General features: G+C 40.9%; 2 protein-coding genes across 4 annotated transcripts; both read right to left on the bottom strand.

Moving 5' to 3' along the window:
- Positions 1-3,276: 3,276 nt before the first annotated feature.
- On the bottom strand, positions 3,277-11,804 carry LOC139375821 (ribonuclease P/MRP 40 subunit). 3 transcript variants are annotated; one of them, XM_071117716.1, is made up of 8 exons: positions 11,561-11,804; positions 11,179-11,323; positions 10,987-11,055; positions 9,073-9,168; positions 8,787-8,912; positions 8,369-8,576; positions 3,766-3,900; positions 3,277-3,661 (listed from the first exon to the last, which is right to left on the bottom strand). In XM_071117716.1, the coding sequence occupies exons 1-8, from the start codon at positions 11,675-11,677 to the stop codon at positions 3,463-3,465; spliced, it is 1,095 nt and encodes a 364-aa protein (XP_070973817.1). In that variant the 5' UTR covers positions 11,678-11,804; the 3' UTR covers positions 3,277-3,462. The 3 variants fall into 3 exon arrangements, with proteins under 3 accessions (XP_070973817.1, XP_070973818.1, XP_070973816.1); XM_071117717.1 differs by having other exon boundaries at positions 8,369-8,567; XM_071117715.1 differs by having other exon boundaries at positions 8,787-8,924; positions 11,561-11,788.
- Positions 11,805-14,901: 3,097 nt separating this feature from the next.
- Positions 14,902-16,638, bottom strand: LOC139375824 (LYR motif containing 4). The gene is made up of 3 exons (XM_071117722.1): positions 16,522-16,638; positions 15,678-15,798; positions 14,902-15,273 (listed from the first exon to the last, which is right to left on the bottom strand). Exons 1-3 carry the CDS (start codon positions 16,605-16,607, stop codon positions 15,202-15,204), a joined length of 279 nt encoding a protein of 92 aa, XP_070973823.1. The 5' UTR covers positions 16,608-16,638; the 3' UTR covers positions 14,902-15,201.
- Between the last annotated feature and the right edge of the window lie 4,841 nt (positions 16,639-21,479).

The following is a 21,479-nucleotide window of genomic DNA, read 5'->3' as shown; positions in this document are numbered from 1 at the left end:
TATGCTATGTCTTGCTTGTCCTATGTTGCTCTGTATGCTATGTCTTGCTTGTCCTATGTTGCTCTGTATGTATGCTACGTCTTGCTTGTCCTATGTTGCTCTGTATGCTACGTCTTGCTTGTCCTATGTTGCTCTGTATGCTATGTCTTGCTTGTTCTATGCTGCTATTGTCTATATTGTATTTTTTTTTTAATAACCTGCCCAGGGACTGCGGTTGAAAATTAGCCGGCTGGCTAAAACCGGCACTTTTACTGAAACGTTGATTAATGTGCACTGTCCCTGTAAAAATACAAATATTTTTTTTTTTTTTTTTTTTTTTTTTAAACTAATGAAAAGGTAAAGTTTTTTTTATTTTTTATGTTTGCACATTTATAAAAAATAAACTTACATTTACATAAGTATTCAGACCCTTTACTCAGTACATTGTAGAAGCACCTTTAGCAGCGATTACAGAGTCTTCTTGGCACACCTGTATTTGGGGAGTTTCTCCCATTCTTCTCTGCAGATCCTCTCAAGCTCTGTCAGGTTGGATGGGAGAGCGTTGCTGCACAGCTATTTTTAGGTCTCTCCAGAGATGTTCATTCGGGTTCAAGTCCGGGCTCTGGCTGGGCCACTCAAGGACATTTAGAGACTTGTACCGAAGCCATTCTTTGCATTGTCTTGGCTGTGTGCTTAGGGTCGTTGTCCTGTTGGAAGGTGAACCTTCGCCCCAGTCTGAGGTCCTGAGTGCTCTGGAGCAGGTTTTCATTAAGGATCTCTATATTTTTCTCTGTTCCTGACTAGTCTCCCTGCCACTGAAAAACATCCCCACAGCATGATGATGCTGCCACCACCACCATGCTTCATCGTAGGGATGGTGCCAGGTTTCCTCCCACATGGTTTCATCAGACCAGAGAATCTTGTTTTTCATGGTCTTGACTCTTGAGAGTCCTTTAAGTGCCTTTTGGCAAACTTCAAGTGGGCTGTCATATGCCTTTTACTGAGGAGGGGTTTCCATCTGGCCATTCTACCATAAAGGCCTGATTTGGTGCACTGCAGAAATGTGTTTTTTATAATGTCATTTGAGATGTTCAAACTATGGCATAAGGGGACAACGAGCGGATAAGAGGCAATCCATAATTTTGATTAAGACATTATGAGCGAGCTAGGACAGACATAGTCAATATATTATTAATATATTATATATATATATTATATATATTATATTATCAATATATTATATAATATATTTGTTCAGCAATTTTTAATTGTACAGCGACAATTCAGAACATGGACCGTTCTTACAGTATTCTCCCTGTACACCAAGTCAGAACCGTAGGATAAATTAAAGGGGGGGTATAAGCAGACAATGAAAGCTCTTACAATATTCAATTATTACATTTCTCTTAAACAGGCTATAGGTGTGCACCACCAAGTCAGAACTGTAGGTGAAATTAGGAGGGGAAACAGGAGCAAATTATTAGGGTGAGGCACATGGGCCACTAACAGCTTACTACACAACATACACTTAGTATTACTTTCTTAGCTACTGGATTGACACCATGGCCAATGTTGAATGTTTATCTTTTTAAGCTTGGAAAAGAGACCCTTAAATTCAGTCTTGGGACCACACATCCACTCCACTGAAGAGCAGGCTAGTGCAATGCTTGCAGTTAGCCACTGATTCCTTCCAAACCACTTTGTGAATAATTTGTGATTTCCAACTTGTGTAATGTTTATGTCCAATGGCCGATGAGCACCAAATACATGTGATCTATTATTTCTCTTCATATGACAAGGACTTGCCAGTAGATAGTCGACTTGATTCATGATGACTGCTAGCTAAGGTTTTGAAAGTTCTTTAAATTTTCCTTATTGACTGACCTTCATGTCTTTTAAAGTAATGATGGACTCTATTTTCTCTTTGCTTATTTGAGCTGTTGGCATAATTTGGACTTTGTCTTTTACCAAATAGAGCTATCTTCTGTATACCCCCCCCCCCCCCCCCCCCCCCCTACCTTGTCACAACAACTGATTGGCTCAAACGCATTAAGAAAATATCCAGAAATGTACTTTTAACAAGGCACACTTGTTAATTGAAATGCATTCCAGGTGACTACCTCATGAATCTGGTTGAGAGAATACCAAGAGTGTGCAAAGCTGTCATCAAGGAAAAGGGTGGCTACTTTGAAGCATCTCAAATAGATTTAGATTTTTTAACACTTTTTTGGTTACTACATGATTCCATGTGTGTTATTTCATTGTCTTCACCATTATTCTACAATGTAGAAAATAGTACAAATAAAGAAAAACCCTTGAATGAGTAAGTCTCCAAACTTTTGAATGGTACTGTATGCTAAACAAAAATAAATGCAATAATTCGTAATATTTTACTGAGTTACAGTTCATGAGTAAATCAGTCAATTTAAATAAATTCATTAGGCCCTAATCTATGGATTTCACATAACTGGGAATACAGATACCTTAAGAAATGGGCCTCAAGATCTCGTCACGGTATTTCTGTGCATTAAAATGGCCATTGATAAAATGCAATTGTGTTTGTTGTCCGTAGCTTAAGCCTGCCCATACCATAACCGCCACCATGGGGCACTCTGTTCACAATGTTGACATCAGCAAACGGCTAACACAGCATGACATCATACACGTGGTCCTCGGTTGTGAGGTCTGTAGGACGTACTGCCAAATTCTCTAAAACAATGGAGGCGGCTTATGGTAGAGAAAGTAACATTCAATTCTCTGGCAACAGTTCTGGTGGACATTCTTGCAGTCAGCATGCCAATTGCAAGCTCCCTCAAAACTTGAGACATCTGTGGCATTGTGTTGTCAGACAAAATTACACACTCTTGAGTGGTCTTTTATTGTCCCCAGCACACGGTGCACCTGTGCAATGATCATGCTGTTAATCAGCTTCTTGATATGCCACACCTGTCAAGTGGATGGATTATCTTGGCAAAGGAGAAATGCTGACTAGCAAGGATGTAAACAAAACATGTTTGAGAAATAAGCTTTTTATGTTATATTTCTGGGATCTTTTATTTCAGCTCATGAAACATGAGACCAACATTTGACACGTTGCATTTATATTTATGTTCAGTGTATATAAATTATGGAAATGTTTTAAAATGACAATGCACATTTTTTTTTTTATCCAGATTAAAAAAAATTAAAAAATGTATCCTGTGTAGCACCTTCACTTGAAATGACGGGATGAAATTAATTTCATGTTTCCTGAAATGTATAAAAACAACCAAGAACAACTTACTATGAGCACTTCAGTTGGACTCAATTATTTTTATTGAAGATGGCAAAGACAAAAATTAAGATTGAGCAAATTAGTAGATTTCTTTAGAAACATCACAATTGATAAGCAGTACATTTTGTGAACAGCTTTGTACACAATACCTTATTTTCCTAAAAAAAAACAAGCTGAAAAAATAAAAAAATAAACTTGTTTTGTGGTCATCATGGGGGACATCTATCATGGGAGCCAGTGCCCATGTGCAACCAGTAGTCCTGGTTCTTGAAGAGGACGAGGTTGTAGAAGTTTTCACCACCCTTGTGAAACCCGTGTTCTGCATCTCCCCAGGAAACGGGACTGTCCATGAAGCCGTGTACAGTCAGTGACAGCCAGGACGTGATTTTGGGTTCGTCAAAGAACCGCCTGGTTTTAAGAGAAGACCACATAGTAAATTAGTATATATTTAAGACTTGAACTTATTTCATGAGTGAACCGATACAGTCATGTGTTGCAGAAGGTGAACTTACTGCAGTTCCTGCAGCAGAGAGTAGATGTCTTCGGGCAGCAGCAGGCCGGACACTGTACAATGCAGGGCTTGGCTCACCAGTGTTTGGGGCTCTGGACAGACGTATGTTGAAAGGAAGCTGGCTGCTGTATTGTCACTAAACAACGAACAACATATTCACTAGCTTTCTGCATGAGTGTGTTTGTGTTATGAGAGAGAGAGAGAGAGATTAGCCACAAGGGAGAAGTTAATAATACCATGACAGATTTCCCTCTCTCTTACACAAGTACTCAGTGCCATATACAGTGCCTTCAGAAAGTATTCATACCCCTTGACTTGTTCCACATTTTGTTGTGTTACAGCCTGATAAAAAATAAATATTAAATAGGGTTTTTTTCTCACCCAGCTACACACAATACCCCATAACAGCTGATGCGCCATGTCTAATATTAAAAAAGTCTAGAGTTATTGCTCGCCTGAGGTACAGTACCTTATGATAAGCTGTAGACCACACTATCTACCAAGAGCGTTCTTATCTATATTATTCGTAGCCGTCTATTTACCACCACAGAACAATGCTGGCACTAAGAGCGCACTCAACCAACTCTAAGTCTATAAGCAAACAAGAAAATGCTCACCCAGAAGTGGCACTCCTAGTGGCCGGGGACTTTAATGCAGGCAAACTTAAATCAGTTTTACCACATTTTTTACCAGCATGTCACATGTGCAACCAGAGGAGAAAAAAAAACTTGAGACCACCTTTACTCCACACACAGAGATGCATACAAAGCTCTCCCCCGCCCTCCATTTTGGCAAATCTGGCCATAATTCTATCCTCCTGATTCCTGCTTACAAGCAAAAACTAAAGCAGGAAGTACCAGTGACTTGCTCAATACGAAAGTGGTCAGATGGTGCGGATGCTACGCTACAGGGCTGTTTTGCTAGCTGACTGGAATTTGTTCCAGGATTCATCCAATGGCATTGAGGAGAACATCAGTCACTGGCTTCATCAATAAGTGTATCAACGACGTAGTCCCCACAGTGACCGTACATACATACCCCTACCAGAAGCCATGGATTACAGGCAACATCCGCATCGAGCTAAAGGCTAGAACTGCCGCTTTCAAGGAGCAGGACACTAATCCGGAAGCCTATAAGAAATCCCGCAATGCCCTCCGACGAACCATCAAACAAGCAAAGCGTCAATACAGGATTAAGATTGAATCCTACTACACTGGCTCTGACATTTGTCGGAGGTGGCAGGGCTTGAAAACTATTACGGACTAGAAAGGGAAACCCAGACACGAGCTGACCAGTGACGCGAGCCTACCAGACAAGCTAAATGCCTTTTATGCTCACGTCGAGGCAAGCAACACTGAAGTATGCATGAGAGCACCAGCTGTTCTGGATGACAGTGTGATAACGCTCTCCGTAGCCGATGTAAAACCTTTAAACAGGTCAACATTCACAAAGCCGCAGGGCCAGATGGATTACCAGGACGTGTACTCAAAGCAGGCAAGTGTCTTCACTGACATTTTCAACCTCTCCCTGACTGAGTCTGTAATACCTACATGTTTCAAGCTGGTCACCATAGTCCCTGTGCCCAAGAAAGCGAAGGTAACCTGCCTAAAAGATTACCACCCTGTAGCACTCACGTCGGTAGCCATGAAGTGCATTGAAAGGCTGGTCATTGCTCACATCAACAGCATCCTCCCAAATACCCTAGACCCACTCCAATTCACATACCGCCCCAACAGATCCACAGATGACGCAATCTCAATCGCACTCCACACTGCCCTGTCCCACCTGGACAAAAGGAACACCTATGTGAGAATGCTATTTATTGACTACAGCTCAGCGTTCAACACCATAGTGCCCACGTAGCTCCTCACTAAGCTAAGGACCCTGGGACTAAACACCTCCCTCTGCAACTGGATCCTGGACTTCCTGATGGGCCACCCCCAGGTGGTAAAGGTATGCAAAAACATGTCTGCCACACTGATCCTCAACACTGGGGCCCCTCAGGGGTGTGTACTTAGTCCCCTCCTGTACTACCTGTTCACCCACGATTGCGTGGCCAAACACGACTCCAACACCATCATTAAGTTTGCTGGCGACAACAGTGGTAGGCCTGATCACCGACAACAATGAGACAGCCAATAGGGAGGAGGTCAGAGAACTGTCAGTGTGGTGCCAGGACAACAACCTCTACCTCAATGTGAGCAAGACAAAGGAGCTGATCGTGGACTACAGGAAGAGGCGAGCCGAACAGGCCCCCATTAACATCAACGGGGCTGTAGTGTTGTGGGTTGAGAGCTTCAAGTTCCTTGGTCTCAACATCAACTATATATCATGTTCCAAACACACCAAGACAGTCATGAAGAGGGCACAACAAAACATTTTCCCCCTCAGGAGACTGAAAAGATTTGTCATGGGTCCCCAGATCCTCAAAACGTTCTACAGCTGCACCATCGAGAGCATCCTGACCGGTTGCATCACCACCTGGTATGGCAACTGCTCGGCATCTGACCGTAAGGCGCTACAGAGAGTAGTGCGTACGGCCCAGTACGTCACTGGGGCAAAGCTTCCTGCAATCCAGGACCTATATAATAGGCAGTGTTAGAGGGAAGCCCATAAAATTGTCAGAGACTCCAGTCACCCAAGTCCTCGACTGTTTTCTCTGCTACCGCAAGGCAAGCAGTACCGGAGCGCCAAGTCTAGGACCAAGAGGCTCCTCAACAGCTTCTACCCCCAAGATATAAGACTGCTGAACAATTAATCAAATGGCCACTGGACTATTACATTGACCCCATTTGTTTTGTACACTGCTGCTACTCCCTGTTTATTATCTATGCATAGTCACTTCACCCCTACCTACATGTACAAATTACCTCTAACCTGTATTCCTGCACACTGACTCGGTACAGGTACCCCCTGTATATAGCCTCGTTATTGTTATGTTATTGTGTTACTTTTTACTTTCGTTTATTTAGTAAATATTTTTCTTAACTCTTCTTGAACTGCACTGTTGGTTAAGGGCTTGTAAGTTAGCATTTCATGGTAAAGTCTATACTTGTTGTATTCGGCGCATGTAACAAATAAAGTTTGATTTGATAATGACAGTGAAAATGTTTAGACATTTTTTGTACATTTATTGAAAATTAAATAGAAAAATCTCATTTCAAAAAGAAAGGAGGACTCTTCATGATTTGTTGTTATTAGTCATTTGTATGGCATGTTCAACATGCCATACAAATAAAGGCATTTTAATGTATTATATGACTAGTGCCTTGGTCCTCCTTTCTTTTTGATGACCAATTTACCCCTTTTACCAAAGAGCCCCTTCTGTCTACCAAAATCTACTATTGTGTACCTTAGCAGTGCTTCCCTTCCTCCTCTTTTTCTTCTACAAGAAAAATCGAATTTACATAAGTATTCCCACCCTTGAGTCAATACTTTGTAGAAGCACCTTTGACAGCGATTGATTTGAGTCTTTCTGGGTAAGTCTCTCTAAGAACTTTCCACACGTGGATTGTGCAACATTTGCCCATTATTCTTTAAAAAATAATTCAAATTGGTTGATCATTGCTAGAAAACCATTTTCAGGTCTTGCTATAGATTTTCAAGTAGATTTAAGTCAAATCTGTAACTCGGGAACATTCACTGTCTTCTTGGAACGCAATCGCAGTGTAGATTGGTCTTGTGTTTTAGGTTATTGTCCTGCTGAAAGGTGAATTCATATCCCAGTGTGTGGGGAAAGCAGACTTCACCATGTTTTTCTCTAGGATTTTGCCTGTGCTTAGCGCCATTTAATTAATTAATTTTTATCCTGAAAAACTCCTCAGTCCTTAACAATTACAAGCATACCCATAACATGATGCAGCCACCACTATGCTTGAAAATATGGAGAGTGGTTCTCAGTAATGTGTTGTATTTGCCCCAAACATGACACTTTGTATTCAGGACAAAAAGTTACTTTGCCACATTTTTTGCAGTATTACTTTAGTGCCATTTTGCAAACAGGATGCATGTTTTGGAATATTTCTGTTCTTTATTTTCATTCTGTCAATTAGGTTAGTATTGTGGAGTAACTACAATGTTGTTGATCCATCCTCCGTTTCCTCCTATCACAGCCATTAAAATCAAACTGTTTTAAAGTCACCATTGGTCTCATGGTGAAATCCCTGAGCGGTTTTCTTCCTCTCTGGCAACTGAGTTAGGAAGGACGCTTGGATCTTTGTAGTCACTGGGTGTATTGATACACCATCCATAGTGTAATTAATAACTTCACCATGCTCAAAGGGATATTCAATGTTAGCTTCTTTTATTTTTTACCCATCTACCAATAGGTGCCCATATTTGAGAGGCATTGGAAAACCTCCCTGGTCTTTGTGGTTGAATCTGTGTTTGAAGTTGAGTGTCCGTTTGAGGGACCTTACAGATGTATGTGTGGGGTACAGCGATTTAAGGTAGTCATTCAAAAATCATGTTAAACACTTATTGCACACAGTGAGTGCATGCCACCTATTATTTAACTCATTTTAAATTCAGGCTCAAAGGATGTGAGAATACTTCCTGAAAGCACTGTATTTATATCCATTAGAACTATATGGTTGTGTACGTACCAACTGACACCAGCGCTCACTGCTCCAAGCCACTCCAGGAAGCTGTGGGGGTCACAAGACCGCTGGTCCCCGCGCAGGTCCAAAGCGTTCAGGGATGGACATGGCAGATCCTTCAGGGTGTGGCTACTGACCACTGGTCTGTGCTCTTTCCACTGGTAACGGGACAGGAGACTCTGCAGCGCTCTATCCCCATCCGCCCCTTGAGTTTCTTATTGGACAAGTTCAGGGTCATATTCATAAGAGCATACTGTAGCCAACAAAAAACGAGAGTTTCTTATTGGACAAATTCCGGTGGTCCCCTCTCTGTTTCCTCTGTTTTATTCCATTTAGTCTAGTGAAAACAACCCTGGACTTGGACAGACTAGACATGACATGCCTCAGACTCAACAGTGCAAACAAACACAAAAGGTTCTCCTACCCGAATTGTGCCGTCCTAGCAGGAAGTCGCTTTTCAGAGGCACCCTTTCTTTAAGGCTGGAGAGAACTCGCTGGTAGCGCTTCCCTTCCGGCGCCATGGATTTGTCCGTCAGGTCAATGGTCACGACTGCAGAACATCCTCGTTGTTATTAAATTCAACCAGGTTAGATGTAATTTCGAACATCACAACAACAAATTGCGAGTAAGAAACCAGGTGAGGTGTGGCGCAAAGAAATATCAATTAAATGTCAATACATAATATGAAAAGATACATTATCCTTTCTCACCATATCTCATGGGCTGTCTGTGATTGTACTGTGACGGCTTTCCTTCCAGACCCAGCTTTTCATACGTGTCCTTATCCACAGAGAGGATCAGCTGACCTTGGATTCAGACAGAGCAGAGGTTTATTTACAGGACCAGTCAATGTAACATCGGGCCTCCTTTCTTGTAGTACATTGTGCTAGTATTGAAAGTCAAAATACAACCAGTTTTGATGGTATTGGAGTTAGTTTAATAGAACTAGCATTGACTCCAAGCTGTATCACAACCGACCGTGATTGAGAGTCCCATAGGGCGGCGCACAATTGGCCCAGCGTCGTCCGGGGTTGGCCGTCATTGTAAATAAGAATTTGTTAACTGACTTGCCTAGTTAAAGGTTAAATAAAATAAATAATCTCCACTGACCCATGTGGCAGCCTGGCCAGGGAGCTCTGGGTTGTATTCATTAGTGCACACTGAAGCAAAACTTTTGCAACAAAAAAAATTAGCGTTTCTTATTGGACAAATTTAGGTTAGTCCCGCCCCATTTGCTTCCTAGTGAATACATGCCTGGCAAATTCCATTGGTTCTATTGCCCAGGACAACATGACTGCAATTTTGTGATGTCTTCTAGTCCCAATATTATACACTACCGGTTAAAGGTTTTATAACACCTACTCATTCAGGGGTTTTTCTTTATTTTTTACTATTTTCTACATTAGAATAATAGTGAAGACATAACTATTAAATAACACATGGAATCATGTAGTAACCAAAAATGTGTTATATTTGAGATTCTTCAAAGTAGCCACCCTTTGCCTTGATGACAGCTTTGCACACTATTGGCATTCTCTCAACCAGCTTCATGAGGTAGTCACCTGGAATGCATTTCAATTAACAGGTGTGTCTTCTTAAAAGTTAAGAAATTGCAGCCCAAATAAATGCTTCAGAGTTCAAGTAACAGACGCATCTCAACATCAACTGCTCAGAGGAGACCGTGTGAATCAGGCCTTCGTGGTCAAATTTCTGCAAAGAAACCACTACTAAAGGACACCAATGAGAAGAGACTTGCTTGGGCTAAGAAACATGGACAATGGACAAATTTGAGATTTTTGGTTCCAACTGACACACGATGTGGGTGAACAGATGATCTCCGCATGTGTGGTTCCCACTGTGAAGCATGGAGGAGGTGGTGTTATGGTGCTTTTCTGGTGACACTGTCTGATTTATTTAGAATTCAAGACATGCTTAATCAGCATGGCTACCACAGCATTTTGCCATGATATGCCATCTCATCTGGTTTGCGCTTAATGGGACTATCATTTGTTTTTCAACAGGACAAAGACCCAATACACCTCCAGGCTGTGTAAGGGCTATTTTACAAAGAAGGAGAGTGATGGAGTGCTGCATCAGATGACCTGGCCTCCACAATCCCCCAACCTCAACCAAATTGAGATGGTTTGGGATGAGTTGGAGCCAACAAGCAGCCAACAAGTGCTCAGCATATACGGGAACTCCTTCAAGACTGCTGGAAAAGCCTTCCTCATGAAGCTGGTTGAGAGAATGCCAAGAGTGTGCAGAGCTGACATCAAGGCAAAGGGTGGCTATTTGAAGAATCTCAAATATAAAATATATTTTGATATGTTTAACACTTTTTTGGTTACGACATGTATTATTTAATAGTTTTATGTCTTAACTATTATTCTACAATGTAGAAAACAGTCAAAAATACTAAATTAAAACCCTTGAATGAGTAGGTGTTCTAAAACGTTTGACCGGTAGTGTACTTTCTAGCCTGTTTTAGACCATGGCTACTACTCTACACACAGGCTTAAAATTGCCAGTGGTCTTTTATTAAGACTACAGCGGTAGGACTACAGTGTGAGTCATGTCCTGTAATAAGATGATAATAGGTAGAACACAGTGGTAAGGGAACTCACCGCTAGGGAGAAGTGCAATGGTGTTATCCTGGTCAATGCTTGTCTTGTAGGAAAGAGCATAGAGAGCGCCTGGGAAAACAAATAGGCATACTTTAAACTAGCATGAAAATAACACTTTTTTTTTACTGAAAGGTAGTTGTTTCATTTACCCAATTTAATAGTGTATGCAATAGTGCACTTCTGTTCACTTACCATTCCACACAACATTCTTCAAGAAGTCTTTATCCAAAAACTCATAGACTGGTACATTTTTCACCAGAAAATACTTGCTGAAATTGTTTATGACAGTGGCCAGCCGGGAAGAAAGGGCACCACATCCCGGTATTACAACCGACACCTGAGAGGATGAATTAATTACCTAATGTTTTTAGTTCACATCACATGCATCTATAGTGTCACACATTATTACATTGGTAATTTGCTTAATCCACAGACTGGCTAGTTAGCAAACAGTGTTGTTTAGATTTAACACGTAGGTGAAACAAGTGGCAAAGCAAACGAAGTGGCAGCAGGTTCCGTGCAGATAATCTAAACCATCTAACGTTAGCTACCACAGAACCATAAAATTGCTTACCTTGTGGTTAAAATAATGTTTTGACACGTGAGTGTCGTGTCTAGACTTTTCATGCTCAAAGTTCGATTTCTCGCAAACAAGTAAACTTCTTGGACACTTGTCTAGCTCCGGGTACATTTTGTTAGACTTGTATCAAAAACAACAAATCTAAACACATTTAAACCAAAGACATTTAGCTATACACACACTTGTGAATCAAACATGTGAAATACAGTATGTTCCTATCTGAACGTGTAAACTACTTCCGGCTAGAGAGCCAGCGTGCTTGCTTGTCACGTGTTTAAAGTAGCCAATCGCGTGTTTAAAGTAGCCAATAGTGACCATAGCAAAACTCTAAACCACAGTTTAGAAACCTGTAGTCTTTGTCCAAACCATCAAATATGCCTTTTGCTCGTTCAGAAGGACGCGACGTGTTGGATCGTTCAGATAGAAATATGCTATGTAGAACAAACATACCTCTCTTACATGTAGTATAAGGAATCACATAATCTCTATTGACAGCATTTCTATCTGCAACGTTCGAGAATGTTAGGCAACCAAACGTGGCCCTGGCCTGCCAACAGAAATGTGCATTAGATGAGATGTCCCATACGTAAGATCTGTAGTGGTCAAGGAATTACATTTCATTACATTTATTTTGAAACATCAGTTTCAAGTTTTATTAGTCGTATGTACAAAATACGCATGGCTGTCCAACCAAATGCTTACTTGCAGGTTCCTTCTCGACAATGCAACAACAATAACAAATAATAAAAGATAAGAATACGAACGTAAAGTAAATGGCTCAGTAGAATAGAATACACATTTAAGCATAAGTATAATACAGGAAGGCACAATTTATAGTCCAATATTTACATATTTTGTGGAAGGGGGGATTGGGGGGCAAGTTTTTAAATTGTGCAGTATTTAGCAATAATAAATAAGAGTTTTGCAGCAGCAGTTGTGATGTGTGTGTGTGTGTGTGTGTGTGTGTGTGTGTGTGTGTGTGTGTGTGTGTGTGTGTGAGTGAGTGCATGTGTTCTAGGTGTGGAGACTGTGCAGTTGAAGTTACACATTTGTTTAAAAGCTTCTTTAAATTTTATTTTATTTTTTAAATTAAACTAGGCAAGTCAGTTAATAACATATTCTTATTTACAATGATGGCCTACCCCTGCCAACCCCGGACGATGCTTGGTCAATTGTGCGCTGCCCTATGGGACTCCCAATCATGGCCAGATGTGATACAGCCTGAAATCGAAACCTGAGTGGCTGTAGTGACGCCTCTTGCACTGGTAAAAATACACATAAAAAAATACCAATCAATGTATCCACATTCATAAAATATGAAGGAGCTTCAATTACATTGAGAAATAAATCTAAACACATGTTGTGTTGGTCCCATGTTTCATGAGCTGAAATAAAAGATCCCAGAAATGTTCCATACACACAAATGGCTTATTTCTCTCAAATGTTGTGCACAAATTTGTTTACATCCTTATTAGTGAGCATTTCTCATTTGCCAAGATAATTCATCTACCTGATAGGTGCCACAGCTGATCAAACAGCATGATCATTACACAGGTGCACCTTGTGCTGGGGGAAATAAAAGGCCACTATAAAATGTGCTGTTTGGTCACTCAACACAATGCCACAGATGTCTCAAGTTTTGAGGGAGCATGTAATCGGCATGCTGACTGCAGTAATGTCCACCAGAGCTGTTGCCAAATAATTGAATGTTAATTTCTCTATCATAAGCCGCATTCAACGTCATTATAGAGAATTTGGCACCACGTCCAACCGTCTTCAAAGCCGCAGACCACGTGTATGGCGTTGTGTGGGTTTGCAGTTTGCTGATGTCAACGTTGCGAACACAATTGCATTTTATCGATGGCAATTTGAATGCACAAAAATACTTGAGGCCCATTTTTTTAAGGTATCTGTGACCAAAAGATGCATATGTGTATTCCCAGTCATGTGAAATCCATAGATTATGGCCTGATGAATTTATTTCAATTGACTGATTTCCTCATATGAACTGTAACTTAGTAAAATCAATGAAATTGTTCAATGTTCCATTTATATTTTTGCTCAGCATAGTTGAAATGACCAACGAGCAGCAGAAAATCTTACAGATTGCACCTTTAGGGAAGACCCTCGTGACCCTCGTGTTCGACATGATATAAGCTTGAATTTCCACTGCCTGGTATATCTGCTGAAAGATCATGACGTATGAAATGGAAATTAGTACTGCATGCTGATGAAGCCACGAGTAGTCATTTATAGCAGACATTTCCAGATACACAAGATGTACATGTAAATCACAGGAGGTTGGTGGCACCTTAATTGGGGAGGATGGGCGTGTGGTAATGGCTGGAGTGGTATAAGTGGAAAGGTAACAATGCCATTCAATTCGTGCTGTCCTCCCCTCAGCAGCCCCCACTGCTTGTGACGGATCGGGAAAAAGTATCTGGTAGGAGAGGAGGTTCACATGCATTATGTGCCTTACCTGAATATCTCACCAGAGCACTCTCCCATTTATTTGTATTAGATTGTGGTCATTTCTGTGAGAACAAAACAATAACAGACAGACGAATACTGCAAGGTTGAGCAGTGTTAAGAATAGAGCACTTTACGGCAGTTCTTGTCAGAGTCTATCAGTTCCATATTTATCATTTGTCACGTTAAAATGTATTATTAAAGGAGCAATCAGCGAGTGCTGCATCAATTGACTTACTGTTGCCATTGATTAATGGAGAATATTTATAAATAAATGCCCAATGAGTATAGTTCAACTGTCTTACCACATCATGTTTTGAAGCTATACCGTGTCTGTTTACAAACTTTCATCTTATGAATGGTCAGTCCTTGCCTCCATAGCCCCGTCTATGAATTTGAGAGTTGTTATATTTCTCCAGCCCCATCCCTCAGCTGTTTATCTAAAAAAAAAAAAATGTGGCGGTGTGCTGCATCAGTGTTTGAAATGTAGATTACCCCTTTAAGCTTTAGTTACTGTATTTCATTAGAGACAAAGCTAATAATACATTTTATATTCATTGATATCCGCTTAATTTATGGCAATTTGGCCAGATTGCGCTCATGTTTATCACATGTTCAGTCGTGAATTAGTTTCTCTAATCTGAGCTTCAACAAACAGCAAGCACAAGTTAAACATCTGCCATAGTACATACACAAACGGTGTCTTCTGTGATCGTCACAAGGCGTGACTCAACAAGCAGAGCATGAATTTATAATAATCTGTGGCTTAGACACCAGAAGTAGTGAAATTTAAACATTGAGTGTAAATCATGTGAAATATTAAATAGTATTATAAAAACATCCAGCCAAACTCTAAAACCACATACTGCACATATTACTGTTTAATTGAGATGCTGCAGTCATTGCAACAAAAGGGTATTACATATCACTTACAAGCTGTTACAAATACATATAAATGATAACATGAGTAAAGAGTTTTAAAAAGAGATCATACATTTCAATACATCAGAGAGAAATGTTGTCTGGTGTAAGTGCTTTCTGGGACTAAAGCCTTTCCTCAGTGCTGTTACCATAGCAAAACATGACTTTAACTGTCCAAAATGTGGTCCAAGACATCCTATGATAACAACAATCACAACAACACCACCACCACCACCACTACAAACTCAGAGGTCCCTGTGCACTCCAGTTTCCTCCACAATGGTCCTCTGAGCAGTGTACATCTGGCCAATGGACACCTGCAATGGAAAGAGAACAATCAATAAGTGTTTACATGACAATGCACAGATGTTTTCTGACTTTTTATAGCCTATAATAGGTTGTATGGACTGGAGTAGATGGATTTGTATAAGGTCTGCCCTCAAAAATTTGACTTTCAAAGTTTTGTTATGCTATTTGTTTTAGAGGCAACAAGAGCAACACTTGGCCGTTGGGCCATCGTCAGGTGTGTTTGTACTCACTGAACCCTTGCGTTTGAGACAAATATTTCTGAATATTGATAAGCTACTATTTATTTCACAATTCACAAGGCATTGCTTAACTCATGTACAAAGTCTCACTGAATATTTGAATAGGCTATTCTACTAACAATTAACATCCATAATATGCACATCTAAATCAACACTACTGAAGAGTCACTCACCTGTCTCTTGATGACAGCAAGATTCTCTCTGGCCTGGTTGAGCAGCATGTCCAGAGTTTTTGGGTTGTCAACATGGAGATTCTCCCTGAAGCTATCCTTTACCCTGCGCAGGGCATATGTTCTGAAAGGCAGGAGCAAAAAGTAAATACATCTTAAATCTGGTGGATAAATGTTTTTATATAAGTTGCGTTACTTGCATTGTCATTCAACAAACATTTCAGACGTAATAAAAAAAAAAAGCCTACTGTATGCTCGCCTTGCAGGCTTGTTATTGTGCAGTATTAAAAAAAAATAATGCGAATCATACCTACATTTGTTTGTAGCCTAGAGAGGGCGCTAGCGGACGCTGTTGTTCCTGTCTTGACTTAGGCAAGTGGAAAATATAGGAAAAACTGCTACCACTAGCAGTTTATCGAGGTGAGTTTAATTGCTTCGTCCACGTAGCTAGATCCTGTCAAGGTAACCACTAGATAGTTAACTATCATATCATTGGTGTCAGATCTTTGCAAAGCCCAAAGTGTTTTGTGTGAATACGTTCACTACTTTCGCCAGCGTGAGCTAGCTAGCAACGATACACCTCATAAAAAAAACCTAGTTAGCTAAGCTACCTGTAACGTTACAGCGCAATACATCTTTTTTTAAAGTAAATATATTATATAAAAATATGGTCCTAGAAACTCACACTAAGAAGTTGTGCTTTCCACAACTTCTAGCAATGGAAACGTTATCGACTGTCTAACGACGTTGTGAAATACAGGTTGAACTTACTGTAAAGCTAGTTATATCAACATTAGATTGAACACGTATATAATTCCAACCAGTGTAGCTACATTAAATCCCTTACCTATAATTGTAGGAGGGGAATTTTTTGCTCTCTTTTATAAGCATCCTGTACAAGGAGATCACCTGCGATCTGCTGCATGACGCCATGTTGGTTCATGTAAACACGATGATCGCGTTTCCTTGCCTCCTTCTCAAAAACCCCATTGGATAAGAAAGTCAGATGTCCTGCCCCTCTGACCTTCTCCTCCAATCGGTTTTGAGAAGTACCATGCAGTGACACAGCCCGACAGGCTGTTTCTCAACAGAGAAATTAATGAATTAGTTTGTCTTTCACCAATTCAAAAATTATAAAAGGCTTAAAACGACTCATATAAATCGCAAAATGTATCGTATCAGTTTCACTTACGGTGAAGAGGAGTGACAACTATGCCACATCAAATTCGAGATAGTTGAAAACAGATTTTTGATGTCCTAATACCATGGCATCGGGTTTATGAACTGATATATATATTTGTTTTTTATACAATTGATGCATTAATTCGTTCGTTTTATTTTATGCTATTAAATAACATTCTCACTACAAAAAGAATGCTCAGTATACGGGGTCTTCAACAGTCAGACCAGTGCAGTCTCTGGAGAATACAGAAACAGAATCAATAGAGCATCTCTTTTGGTGCTGTCCATCGGTGGCTTGTTTTTGGAGTCCAGGAATGGTCCATAATGTCAGGGTGCTGTTGCACCTGCAAACTGTATTGCTGGGGGATTTGAAGGACCACAGTCAGTCAATAGGACATATCATTGTGCTCTTGGGTAAAATGTTGCAGATGGGTAGGTTCAAGTCCCTAGTGTGACACCATGGGATAATGGAGGGATGAATTGGGAGAGGTTCAAGTCCCTAGTGTGACACCATGGGAGAATGGAGGGATGAATTGGGAGAGGTTCAAGTCCCTAGTGAGACACCATGGGAGAATGGAGGGATGAATTGGGAGAGGTTCAAGTCCCTAGTGTGACACCATGGGAGAATGGAGGGATGAATTGGGAGAGGTTCAAGTCCCTAGTGAGACACCATGGGAGAATGGAGGGATGAATTGCGATAGGTAATTGTAGAATGATAACATGTGCGAGAGAGAGAGAGGTCATGAGCAGATGAGCTCCCACATTTTTCAGCATGTTTTTAAAAATAGATAGATTTAGAGTTAGACAAACATAGATTTTTGGGGGTGTTACGCACGCCTCTATGAAGAGGGAACGCAACTCCCTGCTACAACTAAACTCTCTGTGAAGTGAAAAAGGTATGGACTGTAGGTGCGAGTAAGGATGACAACAGGCAGAATGTGGTACCGTTTTACAAGGACTTTATTCCTGTACACGGTAATATGGGGAAAAGGGCTGGACGGAACCAAAGCAAAGAAAGTAAATCTCAAAGCCCCCCTCTCCTATCTTACCTGCCTACCCACTACTTACCTAATTTAGCACCACCTGGTGCCCTAACCAAAATACAGGGAGTGGTCAACCCAGGTCTTACCTAGTGTGCCTAGACAGTGAATATACTACGGGTATATGTATGCCCGCGGGCCTCTTGCCTAAGCACTCCCAAGGTGCCTTCCCCTTCCCCCCTGGGAACAAATGAAACAGAATATTAAACAATTTTTGAGAAACAGAGGACATCAAATAACCATCATATCTAATGTTGATGAAGTTCGCCCCTCATCATGAGCTGTGATGCAACAAACTCACAGAACATACATATACAGGCAAAAACTCTATCACAAACAATGCAATGACCTCAGCAAAATCTCTCTACAAAACACAACCTTCACTGTGTCACCAAGACATTTACAGGATTCTACCCTAAACAACATAACCTTCACTCCCAATCGAAACTCCAAACCTACAACTTGATTTTGGATGGAATTACTTGAAAGGCTTCCTACATTAAAGGATTATAAATATAATTATAAATATAATTATAAATATTATTATTATTAGAAGAATGCCCTTCCTCCCACAGGTGTTATTACTACCTCTGAGGGTTTAGAGCTTGAGGTAGTCACCTCATACAAGTACTTGGGAGTATGGCTAGACGGTACACTGTCCTTCTCTCAGCACATATCAAAGCTACAGGATAAAGTTAAATCTAGACTTGGTTTCCTCTATCGTAATCACTCCTCTTTCACCCCAGCTGCCAAACTAACCCTGATTCAGATGACCATCCGACCCATGCTAGATTACAGAGTGGTAATTTATAGATCGGCAGGTTAGGGTGCTCTCGAGCGGCTAGATGTTCTTTACCATTCGGCCATCAGATTTGCCACCAATGCTCCTTATAGGACACATCACTGCACTCTATACTCCTCTGTAAACTGGTCATCTCTGTATACCCATAGCAAGACCCACTGGTTGATGCTTATTTATAAAACCCTCTTAGGCCTCACTCCCCCCTATCTGAGATATCTACTGCAGCCCTCATCCTCCACATACAACACCTGTTCTGCCAGTCACATTCTGTTAAAGGTCCCCAAAGCACACACATCCCTGGGTCGCTCGTCTTTTCAGTTCGCTGCAGCTAGCGACTGGAACGAGCTGCAACAAACACTCAAACTGGACAGTTTAATCTCAATCTCTTCAATAAAAGACTCAATCATGGACACTCTTACTGAGTTGTGGCTGCTTTGCATGATGTATTGTTGTCTCTACCTTCTTGCCCTTTGTGCTGTTGTCTGTGCCCAATAATGTTTGTACCATGTTTTGTGCTGCTACCATGTTGTGTTGCTACCATGTTGTTGTTATGTTGTGTTACTACCATGCTGTGTTGTCATGTGTTGCTGCCTTGCTATGTTGATGTCTTACGTCTCTCTTTATGTGGTGTTGTGTTGTCTCTCTTGTCATGATGTGTGTTTTGTCCTATATTTATGTTATTTATTTATTTTAATCCCAGCCTCCGTCCCCGCAGGAGCCTTTCGGTAGGCCGTCATTGTAAATAAGAATTTGTTCTTAACTGACTTGCCTAGTTAAATAAAGGTTAAATAAAATAAAATAAAAATCATGATTCATTTGTCACGTTCTGACCTTCATTTCCGTTGTTTTGTATTTATTTAGTATGGTCAGGGCGTGAGTTGGGTGGGCAGTCTGTTTGTTTTTCTATGTTTTAGGGCATTTCTATGTTTTCGGCCTAGTATGGTTCTCAATCAGAGGCAGGTGTCATTAGTTGTCTCTGATTGAGAATCATACTTAGGTAGCCTGGGTTGCACTGTTTGTTTGTGGGTGATTGTCTATGTCGATGGCTTGTTTCAGCACAGGTCTCATTTTGTAGCGTCACGGTCGAATTTGGTTTATTGTTTTTGTTACTCGTTTGTATAGTGTTCAGTCTTTCTTTATTAAAGATTTACCATGGACACTTACCACGCCGCGTATTGGTCCTCAGATCCTTTTCGCCTCTCCTCTTCAGATGAAGAGGAGGACGACCGTGACATCATTGGGAAAGATGGGTTGATCTGTGGCTGTCTGAAGGGTGGAATTGATGAGCGTTGGAATAATTATATACACAGATGTATAGTATAAATGTTCCAGGTCCTCCAATCAGGGGTGAGGCTGGGATTATTTTATGTTTTGCGTTTCGTTATTTGTGGTTTGGGTTCGTGCTGTAAGCAATGTGTGTGCTGATCCTGGTAGTTATAGGTGCGCTCGCTTCCATGCCTGCCCGGGCGTCAGGAGGAACTTGGTTATTGGATGGAATTACTACTGCCCAGAGCACCCACTGATCAGAGCACCCACTAACCAGAGCACCCATTGATGGGAGCGGCCATTCATTGGTTTTTCTTTATTTTTAAAAATATTTTCTACATTGTAAAATAATAGTGAAGACATCAAAACTACGAAATAACACATATGGAATCATGTAGTAACCAAAAAAGTGTTAAGTAGCCACCTTTGCCTTGATGACAGCTTTGCACACGCTTGGCATTCACTCAACCAGCTTCACCTGGAATGCTTTTCCAACAGTCTTGAAGGAGTTCACACATATGCTGAGCACTTGTTGGCTGCTTTTCCTTCACTCTGCGGTCCAACTCATCCCAACCCATCTCAATTGGGTTGAGGTCAGGTGATTGTGGAGGCCAGGTCATCTGATGCAGCACTCCATCACTCTCCTTCTTGTTCAAATAACCCTTACACAGCTTTGAGGTGTGTCGGGTCATTGTGGGTGCTATGGGTCCTCACTACCGTCTGGGCTTGTGCCTAGTCAGTAATACACTAGTGTCCCCCAGTGACCGGTTCTTACATAAAACATCCTCCATTCAGGCTGCAAAGCCATCGCTTTCCTCCTTAACTAGCTTTAATGGCGTGCCGCCCAACTACAAAAAAATGAAAAAATATGCACACTGTCTTAATAAAACACAATTTTCCACCACCATGCTACGGTGGCTAATGCTACTTCCTGATGTTGCACCCTGCATTCAACCATGGGTAATGCCACATTCACGTGCTAGTCCGAACTAGGAAACTGACATTTTGGACATATTTAAAAAAATAAAAAATAATAATAATTAGGTTTGTAGGCAGACTACACTCATAAGGTGTATTGCCACCACCTACTGTATGAGGTAGTAAAAAAACAAACATCCCAAAAAAACAAAAGCTGTTTTGGTTGAAAATATTCATACTAATTACCAAAAACAAGAAACACTGACCAAAATTCCCTCTAAAAAACCTGTACTCCTTCAGTTGGATTTAAATGTCTACATGTCCGACTTGCTAACTGGTTGTAGTTATATGCATAATGCCTTCCACTTTCAATGAGTTAGCAAGTCAGAAATGTCAGAGTTCCGAAAATAGTTGCAGAGTATTGAGGTTGTGGTGGCAGCTGCAGAGAAGCATTTTGGGTGTGCGAGACTTGACATCAGAAGAGTCACAGGGTGTGTTAAGGGGTGGTGTCCCATCCTTTCAGGTTGTTGGATTGAGGTAGGACTAAAATATTTGAATAGTGGAGTAGGGTGGTGTTATTTTTGTGTGTGTGTGAGT

Source organism: Oncorhynchus clarkii, chromosome 20, assembly GCF_045791955.1.
Source record: "Oncorhynchus clarkii lewisi isolate Uvic-CL-2024 chromosome 20, UVic_Ocla_1.0, whole genome shotgun sequence".
Taxonomy (NCBI): domain Eukaryota; kingdom Metazoa; phylum Chordata; class Actinopteri; order Salmoniformes; family Salmonidae; genus Oncorhynchus; species Oncorhynchus clarkii.
Note: the sequence above shows the minus strand (reverse complement) of the source record. Positions and strands in the feature narration are given on the sequence as shown.

Bases quoted from the DNA above. Each gene is read 5' to 3' on its own strand.
- LOC139375821 (XM_071117715.1), bottom strand. From the start codon at position 11,677: ATGTACCCGGAGCTAGACAAGTGTCCAAGAAGTTTACTTGTTTGCGAG. The intron at 11,324-11,560 runs GTAAGCAATTTT...TCATCCTCTCAG, and splicing joins AACATTATTTTAACCACAAG to GTGTCGGTTGTAATACCGGG. The intron at 8,577-8,786 runs GTAGGAGAACCT...TTGTCCAATAAG, and splicing joins GCTAGGACGGCACAATTCGG to AAACTCAAGGGGCGGATGGG.
- LOC139375824 (XM_071117722.1), bottom strand. From the start codon at position 16,607: ATGGCGTCATGCAGCAGATCGCAGGTGATCTCCTTGTACAGGATGCTT. The intron at 15,799-16,521 runs GTAAGGGATTTA...CCTGCCTTTCAG, and splicing joins TTCCCCTCCTACAATTATAG to AACATATGCCCTGCGCAGGG. The intron at 15,274-15,677 runs GTGAGTGACTCT...TTTCCATTGCAG, and splicing joins TTGCTGTCATCAAGAGACAG to GTGTCCATTGGCCAGATGTA.